The sequence below is a fragment of the Xyrauchen texanus genome, chromosome 11 (genome assembly GCF_025860055.1).
Source record: "Xyrauchen texanus isolate HMW12.3.18 chromosome 11, RBS_HiC_50CHRs, whole genome shotgun sequence".
NCBI lineage: Eukaryota > Metazoa > Chordata > Actinopteri > Cypriniformes > Catostomidae > Xyrauchen > Xyrauchen texanus.
Window position 1 is genome coordinate 18481148 of NC_068286.1, and position 22907 is coordinate 18504054.

At 37.4% G+C, this 22907-nt stretch overlaps 1 protein-coding gene across 1 annotated transcript; it reads left to right on the forward strand.

Annotated features, from left to right (window-relative positions):
- The first annotated feature begins 653 nt into the window (after positions 1-653).
- On the forward strand, positions 654-12691 carry LOC127651190 (F-box only protein 8-like). The gene is made up of 6 exons (XM_052136903.1): positions 654-851; positions 7585-7933; positions 8911-9037; positions 9598-9716; positions 9888-10084; positions 10896-12691. Exons 2-6 carry the CDS (start codon positions 7593-7595, stop codon positions 11081-11083), a joined length of 972 nt encoding a protein of 323 aa, XP_051992863.1. The 5' UTR covers positions 654-851; positions 7585-7592; the 3' UTR covers positions 11084-12691.
- Positions 12692-22907: the final 10216 nt, after the last annotated feature.

Below are 22907 nucleotides of genomic sequence, written 5' to 3' on the forward strand. Positions count from 1 at the left end.
CACCCTATGTGAACCTGAGAGGAGGAGATATATTGAGAAGTTAAATTGTATTGTCAGGATCTCACAATTTACCCATTCTTCCTGCTGATGCTTCACGTCTTATTGCCTGTATCCACTTTTGTCTCCTTAAAAGCTGGTTTTTACGGTTCGAAAGCTTATAAAAATTTATTTCTGGCTTTTTTTTTAGCTTGTTTTCTGTACACCTTGTCACACCGCAGCTTTTAGGCATTTTTCTGTCTTTTGTTATATGCCATAAATGACAAAGAGGCAGCCTCTCGCAATGCAAAGTCAATGGAGACAGTTGGATTGCGCCTCCCCCGGTGTGGGCGTGGCCTAAATACGCTCTGTCTCTATACGTCGTTTCCAGTGCATGGAGACCAATCACAACAAACGTGCATGAATAAGATTTTTTAATTTTGTACATTGACATTAATAAAGATTAATAAAATCTGATAAAAAATTATTCGTCATTAGTGCGTGATGCATAATGCATTTAATAAAGTTAAATCTCGATTTAATTTATTCGTGTGATCTTACGATGCATTTGATGAACTTTCAGTCGAAAGTGCTGCTGTCTGTTCCTCTCTCTAACTTACGCTGAGCGATTTGCGTCACTTCCACCAATAACAAGAAACGTCAGCTTGGCCAGGGTGTTCGAGGAGGCGGGGAGACAGACAGGAGGAGCGGAAGACTGTCTCACCTCGAGCAGCAGTAGCTTTCAGTGTCAGAGCTGTCAAGATGGCTGTCACGGGCTCTTGATAAAGGAATTAATTAATTTCATCCGTGAGGTTTTGGCAGATCAGCAAGTTATTTCGTCGCGGCGGCGGTAGAAGTATTTCACATACACAGAGGTGGGTGGTGATGGTCATTTGAGCGATCGATGCAGGGAAAATAAAAACAAAAGGGTTTGAGCGTCACAGTGCGCGACATCCAATCAGAGTTTGAGTGGATATGCGAAATTGTTTTTTAACCAATCATTTTAAACGAGGCGGGACTTTGTGCGTCAGCCGAACATGATATAGCTTAAAACAATGTTCGGCTGTATCACACGCAGATTTCTGTGTCAGTAATCACACTCATACGTTTAAAATTTGAAACTTAAATTCTGTTAAAATGTTTTATCAGATCTATCCGATTGCAAAAATAATTATGTAATGTCTCAGATGAGTTCTCCTTTGTTTGGGCATAAATCCGCAAATCTACTGGTACAGTATGCAAATATAGACGAAGTAGGCAGAGAATTTAGGTCAGGGCTGCACTAAGTTGAATGTACCTTTTGCGTGATCAGGTGACCTCAAATGCAATCATTAGGTATAATAAATAGAATTCTGTGTTGATATGAGTTGCTTTTATTTTTATGTTGTTTCAGCTTGTGCTATGTCAGAATTTACAGTATACAGTTTGCTGTCAGGATTAAGATTAGAGCAACATACACAGGGTGCCCAGGCCGGTTCACTTTCACTTTTGATAGAACAATGTGAAAGTGGGTTCAGATATGTTTTACCACATGAAAAACAAGTTGCTATGAGAAATGGGTCATGTTAGTGATTCAGCGACAACGAGAGCATTCATGATTCCATTATATAGTAAAAAGCCAGGCTCCGGGATTGCGAGGAGGGAGGCCCTTGGAGGGAGTCGGATAGGGCCACATAAAAAGGCTTAATGCATATCTCCGAGAGAGGATTAGTGCTACTGCGGTGGAGATAAAGCTGCCATCAGGGGTTTTATTTCCCAGCTGACTACTGCACACTAGCACTAAAACAGTTTCCCAAGGGCTGTTTTGTTCTGTCTGATGAGGTTACGATTCAGAAAACTAAATAGAAGCTCTAAAAAACAGTCCTGAAAGCTTGCAGCCTGAGGATTACTCCAGTTTGGTTTATAGGAACAGAAGTCAGATGGATAAAAGGCTTTATGCTCAAAGTTATCCTGTAATAGTAAATAAATAAATACAATAAGAGATTATATGTTCTACAAAGCTCTCAGTTTGATGGACATCATAAAAGCTGCATAGGACTTGTGCGTATCAATTGACTCAAGAGTGCTGAGATTACATCAGATTCTCCTGCTTCATATGGATTTATTACACAAGAGAGCAGAGGCAGAAACTTTTCAAAGACCAGAACCCTTAATATAAATGTGTGGCATTTAACATATTTTATTGTTTTAAGAGACTCAGCATAGATGCAATACTACAAAGGGGGTAATTTCCTGTTGCTTATTCTACTCCTTTAATTCATTTATACAAATTACCTCTAGGGTTGTGCCGATGGACGATATCATCGTCCATCGTGATGGCTGACCAACATCACGATGTAGAGCCACCATCGTGATGCCACGCCCCCTTTTGCGAGTCTTGCTAGTGTGACTCACTAATCCTAGTCTCTTCTATAGTTAACCCAAAAACTTTGCAGGGATTGCTCTGTAAATTAAATTGAGAATATAACTAATGCATATATGCTATTTTAAATACTGTAGTATATGCCAGAGACGTGACGTGTTAGTCTGTGAAAATACCGTGTCAGGCAGGCTACACAAATGTTGATTGTTAGCTTCGTCTTTTTTTTTACATGTCTTACACTGTACATTTAGATTAAAATATTTTATGTTGTAGGCTACAAGAAAATAGCCTTTATTAATTAATTATTAGTAGTTGTAGTGTCTCAGAAAATCTTGCTCATTGTCACATAGCTCTTGTATGAGCGGCAGTGATAAACCCAGACCAGAGAACGTCAAATAACTTTTGTCTGGTTAATACTTTTAAAGAAAAATTTCCTTGGCCATAAATCCATAATGTCAAATCAAATGAAAGAAACAAGGTGAATATGAATAACACACATTTATTAAAACATAGAAGAACAACAAATAAAACAAGAAAACGGGAACAACACTCAGACCGAAACTCAGCATTAACATTTCACTTATAATTAGCAGCACAATTAACTTCAGCACAGGCTACAAAATAAATTATGTTATTGAAATATTGTAAAGTGGTCATATGAACTACACAAATGAACGTTTAAAAAATAATATGCAAAATCGAATAGCTCCAGAACGGATGGCGTAAAAATGCGTAAAGAAGTCTACTATCTTTCACCATAGACCATGTTTAAATTTCGATGTTTCTGGCCAGAAATACCAACATATTCACTTTATCTGGTTTTAATAAGCTGCGGATTGGAGTAACTACACTACCCGCTGTGCTGAAGACCCGCTCTGATGGAGTACTGGTAGCACATATGCACAGATATTTCCGTGCTAATATTGCCATGAACGGAAACCTTTTGTCGTTCGTTTTCCACCAAGTCAGCGGGTCCTCTTCCCCATCAATGGCCATTTCCTGCAGGTACATGGTAATTTCTGCCTCCACCTTTTGCTAATCAGTGAGCGTGGCTGTGGCTGCTCTCTTCGCAAGAAGGCTGCCCAAAGACGACTTTTTTTTCTTAGGCGCAATATATTAAAAAGCCCGGATGAGTAGGCTACTAATTAGTTGGGCTAGTAAAATAACGAAATTATAGTTTTTCAGTAGAAAAAAAATATCTATGTAAAGAGATATATTAAAATAAAAAGTGCTTAAAAGTGCACAACTCTTCTTAAGTGGAAGAAATATTTTTCCCCTTACGTGCAACCTATTGGAAAGCCGGATGAGTCAGTTGGGATAGTAAAATAACGAAATTATAGTTTTTAAGTGGAAAATAGTATTTATGTAAAGAGATATATTAAAATAAAAAGTGCACAACTCTTCTTAAGTGAAAGCTAAAAAAATGCTTCACGTGTCGTGCAACCTACTGATAAAGCGCCGACGAGTCATTAGTTGGGTTAGTAAAATAACGAAATTATAATTTGTCATATAATTTTTGAAAATTATATGAAATTATATAACCCCGCCCCGCCCCACCGACGATATCATCGTCCATCGCGATGTTTTACTGTCAACATCGTCAACTGCCAATTTAGGGAACATCGCCCAACCCTAATTACCTCTATATATTTAAATACCTTAGAATGTTGTTAGTTTGAAGAGATGTGAGATGTGCTTTTCTCAGCCTTCAAAGAAAGTAGAGACGTTGCTCGGCTTTCTTGGTAATAGAGCTGGTGTTGAGGGATCAGGTGAGGTTCTCCGCCAGGTGAACACCAAGGAATTTGGTGCTCTTGATGATCTCCACAGAGGAGCCTTCGATTTTCAGTGGAGAGTGGTCACTCTGTGCTCTCCGGAAGTCAACCATCTCTTTTGTTTTGTACACATTCAGAGACAGGTTGTTGACTCTACACTAGTCCGTTAGCCGCTGACTCATCATTCTTCCTGATGAGACCCACCACGGTCGTGTCATCGGCAAACTTGATGATGTGGTTCGAGCTGTGCATTGCTGCTCAGTGGTGAGTCAGCAGAGTGAACAGCAGTGGACTGAGCACACAGCCCTGGGGGGCTTCAGTGTGGTGGTGGTGGAGATGCTGTTCCTGATCCAGACAGACTGAGGTCTCCCCATCAGGAAGTCCAGTATCCAGTTGCAGAGGGAGGTGTCCAGCCCCAGTAGGTTCAGCTTTCCAATGAGGTGCTAAGGAATGATTGTGTTGAATACTGAGCTGAAGTCTATGAATAGCATTCAAACATATGAGTCCTTTTTGTCTAAATGGGTGAGGGCCAGATGAAGGGTGGTGGTGATGGTGTCGTCTGTTGAAGGGTTGGGACGATACGCAAACTGCAGTGGGTCTAGTGAGGGAGGCAGCAGGGTCTGTGCCTCATGATGAGCCTCTCGAAGCACTTCATGATGATGGGTGTGAGTGCGATGGGACGGTAGTCGTTGAGGCAGGACACTGATGACTTCTTCGGCATGGGGACAATGGTGGTGGCCTTGAAGCAGGTTGGAACAAAGGCGCTGCTCAGAGAGATGTTGAAGATGTCGGTAAGAACATCTGCCAGCTGGTCTGCACATCCTCTGAGCACTCTGCCAGGAATGTTCTCTGGTCCAGCAGCCTTCCGTGGGTTGACTCTATGTAGAGTTTTCCTCACATCAGCCGTGGTAAGACATAGCACCTGGTCATTGGGAGGACGGGTGGACTTCCTGGCCGCCACGTCGTTCTGCACCTCAAACCGAGCGTAGAAGTCGTTCAGTGCATCTGGAAGGGAGGCATATTTGTCACAGGCAACGGATGTTGTCCTGTAGTTGGTGATGGCATCGATGCCCTGCCACATGTGCCACGTGTCGTCGCTGTCCTGGAAGTGATACAGTTGGGATGGTGTTCTTCAGCTTGCAATCCTCCCTCGTTTTCGTCCAAACATAACGATGGTCATTATGGCCAAACAGTTAAATTTTTGTTTCATCAGACCAGAAGAAATTTCTCTGATCTTTGTCACCATGTGCACTTGCAAACTATAGTCTGGCTTTTTTATGGCAGTTTTGGAGCAGTGGCTTCTTCCTTCCTGAACAGACTTTCAGGTTATGCCGATATAGGTCTCATGTTACTGTGGATATAGATACTTGTCTACCTGTTTCCTCTAGCATCTTCTCAAGGTCCTTTCCTGTTGTTCTGAGATTGATTTGCACTTTTCACACTAAACTATGGTTCATCTCAGGGAGACAGAATTTGTCTCCTTCCTATGGCTGCATGGTCCCATGTTGTTTATACATCTGTATGTGGGTCTGTGACCAGCGCCGAATGTGGCTGCAGGATCCAGATGGCTGCTTGCCTGTGCTGGGCCACCTCCACCCCCCAATCCCCTCCCCTGTTGCAAGTCTTGTTCATGTTGTAGAGTGTACTGATTATGTGCTAAATGTTGCTGAGGTGTTTTTTTTTTTGCTGTTCCCACACTGTACTTCTTAAGGAGCATAATCTGGGGCTGCCTTTTTTCTCCTCATCTCTCCTCATGTCATGCTGTATTTCTTTCTAATTCCCTGTCTTCCTGTCCTGTCTACCCCCTTGTCATATGTATGTTTGTATGGACAGGTCGATGGCCAATTTCACTGGTTTACTATGTGACAATAAAGTTCTACTACTACTACTAGCATACTATTGTTTGTACAGTATGATATATTAGGGCTGTCAATCGATTACAATTTTTAATCAAATTTTAAATCAAATTAATTATATGATGTCCCTATTAATTAATCGCATATACAAATATTTGCTGAAAAAGCCCCTCATATAACAATAATTTTATGTATAATTATGAAATAATTATATATCGTTATTAATTTTTTATATATATATAACATAAAATGTTTAGGTCACTGTGTCTCTTTGTCACTGTGTATATACACTCACCTAAAGGATTATTAGGAACACCATACTAATACTGTGTTTGACCCCCTTTCGCCTTCAGAACTGCCTTAATTCTACGTGGCATTGATTCAACAAGGTGCTGAAAGCATTCTTTAGAAATGTTGGCCCATATTGATAGGATAGCATCTTGCAGTTGATGGAGATTTGTGGGATGCACATCCAGGGCACGAAGCTCCCGTTCCACCACATCCCAAAGATGCTCTATTGGGTTGAGATCTGGTGACTGTGGGGGCCATTTTAGTACAGTGAACTCATTGTCATGTTCAAGAAACCAATTTGAAATGATTCGAGCTTTGTGACATGGTGCATTATCCTGCTGGAAGTAGCCATCAGAGGATGGGTACATGGTGGCCATAAAGGGATGGACATGGTCAGAAACAATGCTCAGGTAGGCCGTGGCATTTAAACGATGCCCAATTGGCACTAAGGGGCCTAAAGTGTGCCAAGAAAACATCCCCCACACATTACACCACCACCACCAGCCTGCACAGTGGTAACAAGGCATGATGGATCCATGTTCTCATTCTGTTTACGCCAAATTCTGACTCTACCTATGAATGTCCATCCGCCTCAAGGTTGTGCATGTTGTGGCTTCACAAATGCTTTGCTGCATACCTCGGTTGTAACAAGAGGTTATTTCAGGCAAAGTTGCTCTTCTATCAGCTTGAATCAGTCAGCCCATTCTCCTCTGACCTCTAGCATCAACAAGGCATTTTCGCCCACAGGACTGCCGCATACTGGATGTTTTTCCCTTTTCACACCATTCTTTGTAAACCCTAGAAATGGTTGTGCGTGAAAATCCCAGTAACTGAGCAGATTGTGAAATACTCAGACCGGCCCGTCTGGCACCAACAACCATGCCACACTCAAAATTGCTTAAATCACCTTTCTTTCCCATTCTGACATTCAGTTTGGAGTTCAGGAGATTGTCTTGACCAGGACCACACCCCTAAATGCATTGAAGCAACTGCCATGTGATTGGTTGATTAGATAATTGCATTAATGAGAAATTGAACAGGTGTTCCTAATAATCCTTTAGGTGAGTGTATATTTATATATGTATGTATGTATGTATGTGTGTGTGTATGTATATATATATATATATATATATATATATATATATATATATATATATATATATATATATATATATGGGGACCATTTACTATTTTAAGCCTAAATAGTAAATGGTACCCACATATAACTTAAAATCCAGTCATGCTGGCTTATACAGAAAACAAATCTGACTGCCTTTCTTATATGGAAAATGCTACAAGGTTTGGGTAATGTTGCCCTATTCTTCAGATCTGCAGATGGGTCAGGGTCTGTGGAGGGTGGCGAGGAACCAGCAGCTGCAGCAGCAGTACAGTGAACAGTGCTTCCTCCAGCGGGAGAGAGAGCAGGGCTGGAGGACGGGGTCCCCACTGACTGAGCCACTGCAGCAGCTCCATACACCACAATGCCTGGTCCCTGGTACAGACATCAGCCACCTGCTCCATGCCCGCAATTGCAAAGATGAGCAGGGCTTCATTGACCTTGAGATGCTACCACCCGAACTCAGCATCACCATCCTCTCATACCTGAATGCTACCGAACTGTGCCTGGCCTCCTGCGTGTGGCAGGACTTGGGCAATGATGAGTACCTGTGGCAGGGGTTAGTTTGGATGTTTAATTTTCATATAAAATCATTATAGTTAGTGGGGAGGCTGGCATTCATTTCAAGATTAGAAATATTTTCTCAATTATAATTCATTGCCACTTGCATAAGAGCCGGGAAACAGGGTATTCTTTAGCACTTGACAAAACTTCATGGATTTTATTAAAACTACACTACAGTACAGAGAAATGTAATTACTTTATTTTGCTTTTAGATTTCCAACTATACTGTATAATATTGGATGTGTTCTTTAAAATAAAGAAAAAAAATAGGTCTGTCAATCGATTAAAAAATGTATTACAAAATGTTCTGATTGATTAATCAAATGAATCTAATTTATTTACATTTGCTGAGAAGGGCCTTCAAATAAAGATGATATAATTATAAAGATAATATATAATATACAGTATAACTCAGGTAATGCAGGTAACACATTCTTTATGCTGGCTGGTCAGGCCAGTAGTTCAGATTTTATCTTGCCCCTCCACAATGTATTTTGCTATGTATTATTGTTAGTATATGTACCAGAATTAATATTTTTCCAATATGTTATATTTTTTCAAATGAGTTAGCTTTGTTGGACAACATAGACATAGGATGCAAAATATTACATTGTATTAATTTTAAAACCATTCTTACTAATACGACAAAATTAATTTTTACAGTTTCAGTAAAACCTTATCTGTTAGTCAACTAGATGGCCTTAACTTCGTAACAAGTTTAAATGAGCTATTTGCAATAATAAAGTTCAATATATGTGTGTCTCTCTCTCTATTGGTCTGTCTGTCTATCTGTAGACAAGTGTGTGTGTATATATATATATATATATATATATATATATATATATATATATATATATATATATATATATATATATATATATGTATTTTTTTCTTCTCACTTTTAAGAAATGTGCCCTTTTGTTTCAGCATTTGTCCTGTTCAATTTCTTGTTTTTGTTCGTCTGCCCTCTAGCCTGTGTAAATCCACTTGGGGTCACTGTTCCATATACAATCGAAGGCTTCCACATGGATTTTCTTATAGAAAGCTTTACATGGAATTAGATGAAGGAAGTCTAACGTTCAACGCCAACCCGCAAGAGGTACAACAAATCACAAGCTTTTGTTTGTCTTACCACACTAACGTCTTCATAATTAGTTGCCAAGCCAGTTAATGTAATAATGGATAGGGATCAGAGAAAATATGGTACCCGTAATGAGCTTTGGAAATACAATTCTGACTAACCCTAGCTAAGATTAATGTGACTGGTTCCCACTCCACCTTGTAAATTTCCACATATCCCAGCAATGCTCCTACTGAAAACAAAATAAATTATTTTAACAAATTCACCTGGAATGAATAATAGTGCATGACATAGCCTTGCAGACCGCAACCCATGTTGCAAGATTAACATTAAATTGATGGTTTTTATCTCATGCAAGTTGCTCTTAAAATATCACTTCTGTCCAAAATGCATTTGAATGTCTTTGACTCCCTTTCGCCCATGTCTTAGGTTAGATTAGCAAAGCTTTAGCTGTCCACTTAAAGGACATGTGATAGCTTTGCTCTGGACTAAACCACAGTGTCTGGCAAAAACTGTGCCCCCCTCCTTCTCTTTTCCCTAATCCCCACACCCTGTTTTATGTGGGCTCTTTCATTTAGGGTATCAGTTATTTCATGTCCAGAGGCATTCTGGTGGACCACCCGAAGGAAATTGCCAAGTTTATATTCTATACCAGAATGCTGAATTGGAAAATGCTGCGGATTTATCTTGATGAGCGGTTTGTACCTTTTCTTGATTTTTTTTTATTTGTTTTTTAACTGTAGTTCTGTCTATACCTGAGCTACATTCAGTAATTCAGTGATTCAGACAGGTTAGGTTCTTTTATATTATGTTGCTTCAGCTGAAAATGACTATGTTTTAATGGTGATTATAATTACTGCATTTGCAGGCGAGATGTACTGGATGAGCTAGTCACACTTCATAATTTTAGCAACCAGTTCCTCCCTAACGCACTCAGGGACTTCTTCAGACACATTCATGCCCCAGAGGAGAGGGGTGAGTACCTGGAGACCCTCATCACCAAATTCTCTCATCGCTTTTGTGCCTGCAATCCCACTCTGGTGCGAGAAGTGGGCCTAAGTCCTGGTGAGTGAACTGCAACAGATCACAGATAAAAACGTGTCAGAAAAGCACTTCTCTAGTCTGGTACTTTTATTGTGACACCAAGGTCACAGTAATTTGCTTTGCTGTTGGTTGAACTGCAGGTGCACAAGTGTACAGCAGGTCATAAGAGATGTTCTCAGATTTTTGCCACAGGCAATGATTTAAGATGAAATACTGGTTCCAAGATTGGTACAAACAAATCACAAATTACAAGATTAGCGTTGTAATGTGTTCATTTGAATCATCCTCAACCCTCTGGTAAAGATGTGTGTGATGTTGTCTTTGCATGGAGCTAGATGTGAGAAATCCTTGTACTAACACTATCATTTGCCTCTAAATCCAAGCTAAGCCCACTGGCTTAAAGGGTTAGCAAAAGAGTACCCTGCTCCAACCAATCAAATTTTCCCTCTGTAATAACACGTGACTTGTGGTGCATGTGTGCTACTGTAGAATCTAGATGATGTATTGTAAATTACAGTTAAAGAGCCAAGATGTGCTCCTCTCATGTTACGATGGAGTTGCTGCATGCTAACATCAGTGTTTCTACTATATGAGACTCGTGCCAAGATTTAAACACCTTATCCCTTCTAAGTCACATTGTTTTTTTTTTTTGTTTTTTACTCTTCACATTCTGATCATAACATTAAAGATTAAAGCTGTAAATGATAAAGGAAGATAACTTTTGCCATATATCTAATGGATGCAGCTGTGAAAGCCTGCTGAAAAAGCTAGCTATGCAAGTTAGTAGTTACAACATGAAGCAAAAACGCACCTCTCTCTTCTGGGTTTGCAGATGCAGTGTACGTGCTCTGCTACTCTCTCATCCTTCTCTCCATCGACCTCACCAGCCCCCACGTGAAGAACAAGATGTCCAAGAGGGAGTTTATTCGAAACACACGGCGGGCTGCTCAGAACATCAGTGAGGACTTTGTAGGCCACCTCTATGACAACATCTATCTGATCGGCCACATTGCAGCCTAGGCACTACAGCGCATGATGCATTAGAAAGAGTCGGCTGGCACGTAAAACATTGGTAACTGCACTTGGAAGGATACTGCACTTGGAAGAAAAACACTGTCAGAACATTGCAGGTCATTTTAAACTGAAGTTATATAAGTTAAGCTTGATGTGATGTGCTGCAGTGTATTGCAAAGGATTGGAGTACACGAACAGCCACAATGTGAAGAATCGACAAAATTAGTCAGCTGTTAGCAGGCTAACATACTGGCAGAGATCGCAACAAACTTAACCTACCACAAATCGCTTACCATACAGAATCATGTAGCTGCATGAAGAGATATGAGATATGCTGTAAAGTCAGTTAAAGTTAGGGTCAAATTGACAAGACATCTATTTTCTTCTTCGTTCTAATTTTGAAACCTGCCGTGTTTATCCAGTGAATGTCACCTCTTTTTTATTTTGCCATATCTACAGTAGCATTCCAAGATGATTCTTCCCAAATTCACAAACTCCACTAATCTCCTTTTCTGTCAGTCAGTTTTATTCATTATTCTTACAATAGCATAACACCAGTTCACTCTGGGTTGGATATAAAAATATCTTGAAATTAATGGTGGTGAGAAGATATATTCTTTTATTATTATTATTCCGGTGCATTACAATGTCTTTACACCTAGACCACCTTTTAATACTCTAAGCAAATTAGGCAAGTCTACAGCTGCTGTAATATGAAAGGATTGACAAACTAAAAATGATAATGAACAAAGTGTTGTATTTTTTTATTATTTTTAATGTGTGTGTGGTTTGTTGTTTTACGAGGATATATGTGTGTGCTTTGTCATATGTGTCTCATCTTCTTTGAGAAGAGTAAAACCCTGTGAGACACTGTAAGCACTGAACATTTATTATTTATCATCTGTTGTTTTAGCATTCCAAACTGATTTCATTGTCAGTGGAAACATTTAAAAAATCACTTTGAGAATAACATAAATCATGTCCATTTACATCAGAGTATTTTAATCTAGAAAAGCTTTTTCTCAAATTATACTTTGGAAATTACTTAAGAATATGCTCCCAACTCATGAACGTGGGTATTTATTTTTTTTATTCAGATTTCTTTTTTTATTTTATTTTTTTTTTTTAAATCAGTTGCCAATAGTGAGGATTACATATTAAAAACTACCATTACAAAAAAATATGGAGAACTTTTAACAAGCTCTGGATAGTTTAATTTAAAGTAGAATATTTTATTTGCACAAAGTGTGTGTGTGTGTGTGTGTGTGTGTGTGTGTGTGTGTGTGTGTGTGTGTGTGTGTGTGTGTGTGTGTGTGTGTGTGTATATATATATATATATATATATATATATATATATATATATATATATATATATATATATCTTGCATAAACATTGAATTTTATTTCAGAGTATTTTAATTATGAGTTGTGATTTTTCCCTAAATTAATAGTGAATTTCCTTTTGCACTTTTTGCCATATTTTACCACTCAGCAAACTGTGTGACATAATATATTTTATGAAATGTCCCAACAAAGGTTAACCTATAAAATATGGACTATTGTTGTCCAGTTGGAATTAACTGTAATCTTAATAATGGATTAAAGCTCATCTTTCCCTGGTTCTATTGGTCTTTCTTTTTGCCATGCTGAGCAGTACATATTTATCCAGAAAATGTTGTTTTATTTGAACAAATCTGCTTACCTCTGGTTATATAGTTGAAAAGTTTAGTTTAATATAGATTTCAGAATGATAACACTGGACGAACACACTTATAGATTGTATATTTAAAAAAAAAAAATACAAGTAAATCTGTGCCTTGTTGATATTTGTATGGCATGTGCATAATATGTGATAGCATATTCTAAAAATAAATGCTTTAACAGAGATGCTAATTGGTAATAAAACGTAACATTAGTACTAGTATTTTAGCAGATGCCTTCATTAAAAAAAAAGAAACGTCATAGATTCACAAACTGTGTGAACACCATCCATATTTAAACTGAAATTAATCAATTTCAAATCCATTGAATCTTATCAGAGACTATTATTATTCATAGACGGGACACTTCTATTAAAATTAATGGGAGAAATTGGAACGCCCAACCAAAGAGCTTTAAGCACCCAACAGATGTAGAAAGGAAGTTCCGCCTCACAGGTAAAAGAGACAGACGTCGCCTGTCAATCAACTCTATACATGCGTTTTTACCGTAATATAAGGTTGAGAAGCTACATTGTTGTCAGATTTTACTGCTGATTTGAAATATGTTGTTTAAACCTAAGCTTGGCAAGTAGTTTTCGAGAGTTCGGTTTTCCCCCATTCAGATAGGCTATATAGCACTAGCATGACTTGAAAAAGTCTCCCGGAAGCCTTCTAAAGATGGCCGACAGTGAACGGACTTGATAGAATGACTTTGATCTTATTCAAATTAGGCAGTTTCTTCCTTGAAATTAGACAGCAATTACAAAAAAAATTGCGTACTGGACAGACAAATTAAAAACTGTTCTCAGAAAAAAAGTGACCACTAGCATTGAAATGCTATTGAAATGTCTTATGTGCAGTAATATAAAAAAAAAAAAATAGGTTCAAACACTTTGTAAAATTTTCCCAATTAATTTGAATCTAGAAGATGTGCTTATCAGTGTAAAGTAGGCTGCCTTAGGCTGTGGCTTGTTACAAAGGCTGCGTGCTTGGTAGGACGTGTCCTTTGAAGGCTGCAGTATAGGCCTACAGAACGTCCTCCTTTAAACAAATCTCGTTTAAACGATAGGACAAACAGAAATGGAACATAACATAGTTGCTATGACAGCACGCCACTCTTTAACAAGCTCCAGCCCTTGGAGTGAGACGGCAACAAAGTCCCTTTAGGAGGGAATGTATGAGGTACATTTTAGGAGAGATATAAAGATGTAAAGAGAAAAGAAAATAGATTTTACATGTATACTTTAGACAAATGCTTTATTTTAATTATATATTAATATAATAATACATATGATATACTCGTCTGCACCCATCTACTGAGTTACTTCAACTTGGGAATTATCATTATATTTGCATTTTAGACATTTCCGTTGAAACAAAGAATTGTGGGTTGTGAGTGACACGAAGGAAACACCTCATGCGTCCGAATTCCCGTGAAAGACGGTCGCATTCGAAGGCTGCATTCGAAGTGTGCTACTCGCTTTTATGAAACGAGACAGTCTCGATGACGTATGCGGCCGAGAAATGTGACCTCCGGAGGACGCAGCCTTCCAAATGAGACACAGCCGTTGTCTGAGTTCAGCGTAGCGTTCGGTTGACGATTGAGGCGAGCAATTTTAAAGGATTATTTTAAATAGGCTCCTTATTTTTAATGAGCTAATTCATTTCGGAAGGAGGGAGCAATTTGAGCGTGCCAACACGAATCTAATGTAACCTAATTTATTTATTTATTTATTTATTTATTATGAGGCATATAATCGCCTATTTCTTATTAGCTACTACTTTAAAACCACAAATCCATTTACTTTGTTTGACATTTTATATTCCATCAAATATTCAGCGTTGAAAACAGTAGGTCTATATTTATTTATTTTTTATTTTATTTTTGTATGAAAATACAAAATGAAGGCTATTATAGCAGTAGTCTAATTGATAGCGGGACGTAACACAGATTTTAGTTAAGTAACATGGATTTTTAGTCAATGCAATGGGATTTTTTTTACCTCCCAACCCCTTTCTTTTTCTGCTTTGTCCATGGATATCAAAGGCTTGTCGTTTAAAGGTTGTTTATCTGAGGTGACGTTATGTTGCAGGTCTAATGGCAGAGTTTGGGCTATAATTTGGCATGATTGATGAAGTCCTTGCGTTCGCTATGACTGCATTTCATCAATACAACCCGCTCAACGACAAAGCGAGCCTCTCTGACGCCTGAAACTGCGTCTGGACAACCTGACACCATATAGAAAATGCAAAGACCTTGTGATTTTGACACTTCTGTGATGGGGATATATGTTGGCGTATCAGCAGGCTATTATAAACAGCCATATATACAAATACGTAACGGCTATACATTCTTATAAATAGCCATACAAACAATAGTAATAATAGCCTAATAACAGTCTAATTTATGGAGGCCTATTTTACACTAAATTAATGAAGTATAATACACATTACGCGGTTGGTGCTGATGTTGTTTTATCATTAATTAAATTAGAAGAGTTCTCTGATATGTAGGCCTATTACAGTAGAATAATATCGGAGGCTGCACTACCTTGGCATCAAGGAGAATAATAGAGCATGTCTGTTCTCTTATTATTATTTTGGTGAGGAATCACCATAAATGCTTCTTCCCCCGTGTATGTGCTTTGGTGTATTTTAATAGTAGCCGATTTCTCTCAAGCAATTATTTGTCGACTGGATGAATGACCAGCAGATGCCAAAATTCATGATGCTCAAAAATTAAAACCAAAGATTGCCAACCCAAAGGTCTCCAGTTTTATAGCAAATGCCTTGAGTAATTGGAATTTTGGTTTTAGTTTAATATTAACGTTTATGGCCAGTGCCATGGAAAAGGCTACATTGACGCACATCTGCAGTCTCTGAAGTCGCTAAAATTTCAATTTTGTGTGTGAGGGACAGAGCTATTGTAGCGGACAGATCCAACGGAGACAAGGTTACAAACAGTGTGTCTGTTCTTTAAGTTTTGTGCTCTGATTTTTCCCTGGATATCGTCTATATTTGTTAGAAATAACTTAATTTGATTTCAAAAGCATGCTGGGAAAATAATTTTACGGCAAACAAAATAATAGTCTACATCAAAAGCATTGTTTCAGGTCTCAACTGCCAGCGCACCTAAGTGTGACTTTTGTTCACAATCCAGTAAAGGCCTAGCCCATAAATAAATATAGGCCTACAGCATACATATAAATATAAATATGCATGTTGTGACTCTTATAGCAGCTGATGGGTAATCAGTGCAGTAACGTCAGGTAAAGGTGTTCTGTGTGATAACGGAAAGGTTGTTTAGGCTGGTCTTCTCTCCAGGTGTCCTCCTCTATAATGCGGGTATAATCCAGACTTTACGCTGGAGGATGGGAGCTCCCCTGTATCGATAATTGTTTCCTGCACTCCCCCCAGTGACCACCGCCTCAACCGCGATAGGTTGCTCTACTAAATAATCAAGAATTTCTGAGTGACTAGGTTGATTGACTTCCTTAGTCATAAATCATCGAAGGGAAGATGCCTTAAATTTTTTTTAACTTTTGTTTATTCAAATGCCTTTTGAACAAACAAAAGTAAACAAAATTTTGAACAAACAAAAGTTAAAAAATTTTAAGGCGTCATCTTCCCTTCGATGATTTATGTATAAATTGTATAAAAATAAAATGTATTCGATATATATATATATATATATATAGTTAATTTTTAAAAAACACAATACTAATGTTTTAACTTAGGTTAAGAGTTCAGAAGATTTCATGTGTCTTGGCATGCGCTCTACCAGACATTCACATTGTTGTTGGGTGACTTTATGCCACACAAATTCAACCAGTGTGGCTTTGTTTGATGGCTTGTGCCATCAATCTTCCTCTTGATCACATTCCAGAGGTTTTCAATGGCGTTCAGGTCTGGAGATTGGACTGGCCATGACAGGGTCTTGATCTGGTGGTCCGCCATCCACACCTTGATTGACTGGCTGTGTGGCATGGAGCATTGTCCTGCTGGAAACAACAATCCTCAGAGTTGGGCAACATTGTCAGAGCAGAAGGAAGCAAGTTTTCTTCCAGGATATCCTTGTAGTTTCATTCATGTGTCCTTCACAAAGATGAGTCTGTCTGATTCCAGCCTTGCTGAAGCACCCCTAGATCATCACCAATCCTCCACTAAATTTCACAGCGGGACACTGTGGCTTGAAGGCCTCTCCAGATCTCCATTCAGGGGTGGAGCCAGGAGTTTTTCAAAAGGGTGGCCAGGCAGGGGCAAGCGATCAGTCTATGGTGGCACAGATATTTTTGGGCAGCTTTTTTATATCATCGGACTGTGGGTGAAATGTGATCAGGAGGATGGTTGGCCACAAGCCATCAGACAAAGCCAAGCTGCTTGAATGTTTGCACCAGGAGTGGCATAAAGTCTCCCAACAGCAATATGAAAGACTGAGAGCATGCCAAGACACATGAAAGCTGTGATTGAAAATCAGGTTTATTGCACCAAATATCGATTTCTGAACTCTTCCTAAGTTAAAACATTAGTATTGTGTTGTTAAAAAAAATTAATATGAACTTGCTTTCTTTGCATTAATCGAGGTCTGAAAACACTGCATCAGTTTTGTTATTTTGACCAGTTGACATTTTCTGCAAATAAATGCACTAAATGACAATATTTTTATTTGGATTTTGGGAGAAATGTTGTCAGTACTTTATAGAATCATTTTTTTTTTAAATTGTTCTCAAACACATACCTATAAAAATTAACTCCAGAGAAACTGATAATTTTGCAGTGGTCTCTTATTTTTTTTTTCATATATATATATATATATATATACACACACACACACACACACACTACTGTTTTGAAAGTTTTGAAACACTTGACTGAAATGTTTCTCATGATCTTCAAAATCTTTTCATCTGAAGGCATGTGCTTAAATGTTTAAAATTAGTTTTGTAGACAAAAAATATTATTAATATTAATTTATTTCATTATAAAACAAATCCGTTAAATACAAATTTAAATCCGTAAATGCTGAAATAGCCTACTCACTGTTTCAAAAGTAGGATATATTTACAGCATGTAAACAATTTGTTTGTTAACTTGATTTTAATGCTATAAAATCACTTGCTAACCTTTTCTGTGTAAAGTTATATCCAATTTTACAACTGTGTTGCTATGACGACTTTAAAACCTTAAAACTACTATAAAAACAACAATTTAAACAAATTTACAGCAAAAATAATACTCAAATTTTAACCGAAGAATTAATATAAGTGCTTTTATCAAATTAATCTTCACATTTCTGCTTTTAATCCTTACAAAAATTGGCCCCATTCACTTTCCTTGTAAGTGTCATCGTTTAGCCAACTGTTTTTAAGGAAAAGGAGAGAGACGAGATGAAATTATCTTTTATGGTAATCAACATCATGCCACAAATTCTGCCGGAATATTCCTATATCAATTTGTATGTTTATCTGTTAATGGGGAAAATTCACAGTAATGTAGCCTATTTAGATTTTTGGGGTAAAATTTTTTGTTTTAGCTCAAATTAAACCCCAAGTGTAAGATGGGCTTCTATAATTATCTGCAGATGTCTCCATGACCGTGATGCTCAGATAGAGTCTTCTGTCATTCACACTAGAAACGGCTTTCACAATCTGTCCATCTCACAGTTCTCCACAGGTGTGCCACAGCTGCAAGCTAGTGCCAAATCCAATGAGCATCAAACACTCCTGAAGGCTGATACTTTACCTGTACAAGGTGAGTTTTTCATGTGAGACACCATTCCTCAAACACTTTCCACAATTGAGCAGAGTTATTGTAAACCATCTTAAATATCCCTGAGGTTGTGATTGCAGAAATATGTTTTATGGTTTGTATATGCATGAGACCTTGCTTTGAGAGCAGCTGTCCACTGTCACATTATGCCATACAGAATGCTATAAGTCATTAATGCATAGAGCATGTCATAGACGTGGCCAACCACTGCACTGACTACTAAACTGCTTCACGTGAATTCTTTATAATTCTAAGTAGCTTTACAATTTCCTATCCAATCATTCTCTGCATCAAATAGGCAAAGATGAAAATAAGTAGGATAAATGATTAAAACAAAGAAATATGATCAAATTCATAACTCATCTTATTTTAGTAACACTATACATTAATATTTCCTTTGTTGATGGTTTAACATTTACTCATTTACAAATGCATTATAAATTATCTTTGAATTGCAACATTTCTAAAAATGGAAAGTTTCATCTAATACTTCCAAAATATCGAGGATTTTAGCTATTATATGTTATAAATGCTTAATAAACACAGTCATTCGTACTTATTTTAATAAAAAAAACATGAAATGCCCTAATTCATGATTTGTTACATGTAGAAAATATAGATTATTGTAGTGAGACTAAGGGATTATGCCATTTTTTTTACAGTTTGCTTTGTGTTTAGATGAATACTGTAATAGTCTTGACTCACTTGTGTTGTTTCTTTTCTTGTTACATTGATATCAAAAGAATGGTTTTGCCTTTAAGACATCTTTACACTGCAGAGGTGGCACAGAAACTGCATTTGAAGCATTATTTAAGTGTTTTAAAATGTTGTATTTAAACAGACTGTTTTATGCTGTTCAGAACACACATAAATGTATTTACAAAGCAATTACAATTGCATTGATATTGTAATGAGATTAATTATTTTAACAAAATGATAAATATAGAAATGTGAAATGAATAAAAATAAGAAATTAAGCTTTTAATTATACTTTTAACTGAATTATGACATATATGCTCTATCATGACAACAACAAAGTAGTTAAGGCTGCTCTGGTGCTGCATTTCATGTATACAGAGCTAAAGCAGCATCAAAACTGCCTTTGGTACTAGGGGCTGAGGTGGGCCAGAGCCGGCTTAGTTTAGTCTGGCTATTATGCGGCATTGCATCTCTACACAGAATTTTGAGCAGGCACAGAGTAGCCTTAATTCGGCTGTGTAAAGATGCCTATAGTTGCACAAAGTCCTCTGCAAAAACGTTTTTCAGGACTTAATGCTAATTTACAGCAAATATATAATAAAGCCTGATGACCATTAAACCATTCTGAACTTTAGGTGTGCTACACTTTCTGACGTTGGTAACTCCTCAATGTACATAAGGATGTGCAGACTATATAAAGCCTATTTTTGCCTTTATTTTTCATGACTCTTAAGGGGCTTGCTCTGTACCTCAAAATGTAGCCAAATACCTGCTTTGTGGGCAATGAAATAGACCTTATTCATGCAAGCGCATCTATGTTTTGTCCACAGAATGATCCATAAACACTTTAAATGGCAGTACAGTGAAATTAGTTCATATGTATGCTGCCGCTAAACCAGACCATAAAACCTTTTAATTTGCTTACACTCACTTGAGAGTAACTCAGTTTGTTTAAATAATAGTGTTGCTTAAGCAATTTTGAAAGGGATAGTTCACCCAAAAATGAAAATTATGTCATCATTTACTCACCCTCAAGTGTTCCAAACCTGTACAAATTTCTTTGTTCTGCTGAACACAACGAAAGATATTTTGAAGAATGTTTGTAACCAAAAAGTTGTGGGGCAACATTGGCTTCCATAGTATTTTTTTTTTTTAACTATGGAAGTCAATGGTGCCCCACAAATGTTTGGTTACAAATATTCTTCCAAATATCTTATTTTGGAACAACTTGAGGGTGAGTAAATGATGACAGAAGTTTCATTTTTGGGTGAACTATCCCTTTAAAGTTAGTCTGTTCATGAACAGCACCAGTGAACTCGGGAAAACCCTGCTTAAATGTGCAATATGGCAGCGCAGGGCCAGCAGGGTCATCCCCTCACTCCAATGGTAGGTGTCTGGCCCTCCGGCTCTCTGGCTACAATAATATCCAGTGGCTCCAACGCTGAGCCTGGATAATGCATCTGTCCAATACCCAGTTACAAGATAATAACATTTCCCAAGCCAGCACCCAGCACAGCACTCGGATCCCCTTCGTAAGCCGCGCTAAATGAGCCGGTGTCAAACTGTTTGATCTCTGGTGGCAACACTACTGGAGAAACACAGCCGTATATTCGCATTCAAAATTCACAGTTTGGAAAACAGCCACAGCCATTGTCGTGTCGCCCCGAATCCCTGAAATCGTACTATTTTTGCCATAATTGCACGTTTTTGCTATTTGTTTTGTATTCACTTATTTTGTTATGATCCTGAGGACTTCACATCCTATGACTACTACTGCAATGTTATTGTTTGTCTTGCTATATTTTATGTACTCAATCTCAGCCTCTTTAACTTTGTAGCTACTTATAACAGATTTAATTTAATAGCCTAACCCATTTCCTCATCACGCCGATGATTGCAATTATGCTTATCTAATCTGCCAATAGCAGCTCGACAATGACAATTCAGTTCAGCGTTTCGATGTCATTGGAATTTTGGTTTTATTTGTATTTTTGTGCATTTTGTATTTGCTATTGATTTTCTTTTTTTTTCTTTTATAATGAGTTTTCTCTGTGTCAGTTGACGAAACACTATGGAGATTTGAGTCTAGCCTTAAATGAATGGGCTCTCCTTATTTTCACCCGTTACTACGTTGTAAAAAAAAAGAAGAAGAAGAAAAGAAAACTAGATAATAAAACTCTTGTGGTGTGAGTGCAGAAAAACGCATTCATACAACGCCACTAGAACAGAGCGCCAATGATGAAGAATGGCTCTTCTCTTAACCATTTTGATCACGATTATGACCGTAATTTATACATTATTTTAAATATATAGGCTTTAGAAGGTTATAATCATATTATTTGTTGAAAATACTATCAGCCTTTTTTTTATTTTTTTATTTTTTGTCTTTGTCTATAACATGACACAGCAAGCTAAAAGGAAATACAAGGTGTGGATCTACGAAGATCTGCTGCTTGTCATTTCGGCAAAAACGAACAAATCATTGCTATTCGTGTTTTCTTCAACTGTTAATCAACATTTATGAATGACACCTGTAAACCTGTATTTTATAATTTGTAAATTTGGATTGGGGATCCATCATTCTACAGTTAAGGAGCCTCAATGTGTATTGAGAAAGAACAGGTTCGGCTGCAGCTCCAGCTCACTCCTCATGGCTTCATCGAGGATATTAAGTAAGAATGTCAAGAGTGGCTTGTCTAAAACATTTATCACCAAAGATGAAGACTGCAAGATCATTCCGTAATCGCCAATGATGCCGTAGTGTAGACTGCAAATTATGAGAGAACAAACTGAATTAAAACGACTAAAGGACAAATTTGTCCTGACAGGGAACAATGTAAACCCAAAGTAGAAAAATGTGAGGTAATTTTTTTAAGTTGATAAAATCATATTTTTTGTAAGTTGAACTGTCAGGTTTTGATTTTATAATCGTTATGCATGCTAATTGCTCTTAACTTTAAAAATGATCTCACACATTTTGATGACACAACTTTACATTTTGAGCAAACCACCAGAATTCTATTCATTTTATTTAATGCAATACAAATCAGTTATTTCAATCACTTTATTCACCCATGTTAAGTTTGACTAGTGGCTTGATTAATATTGGATAAAGCAGGAAGTAAGATACAACTTAAATCCTTAACCAAAGCTCATGCTCCACTCTTCACCATATGGTAACCCTCAAAACTCCAACATAACAGAAACTCTTCTAAATGGAACACAACAACACATTAAACACTAACAAGTTTCCCCCCTTTGCACTAATGTAGCAAAAACACATAAAATAACACTAACATTTTAACATTTACATTCCCTATCGAGTCCCATGCAAAGCATTCTGGGAACAAGAAATCCCCTGCCTGAGTTTACAAAAAAAAATATAATAATAATAAAATAAAACTCAAAACAATAATACAGTTCAGGTTACTTAAAAGGTGCCAGTTTCGTGAACTCAAAAGAAAGAGGGTTCTAAATACTCATCGAGATTAATTTATTTGATCTAATTTGAATTATTAAAAAATTCCCTACTCAATACAACTAATTACTTTGAGCATTGGGGTTAAAGACACTAAAGTTTTTTCTTTTTTGTTTTTACATTTTAATAAGAGTGCTGCAGGTGACTATATTTTGTTAAGATTAAAATTGCCATAATAACCTAC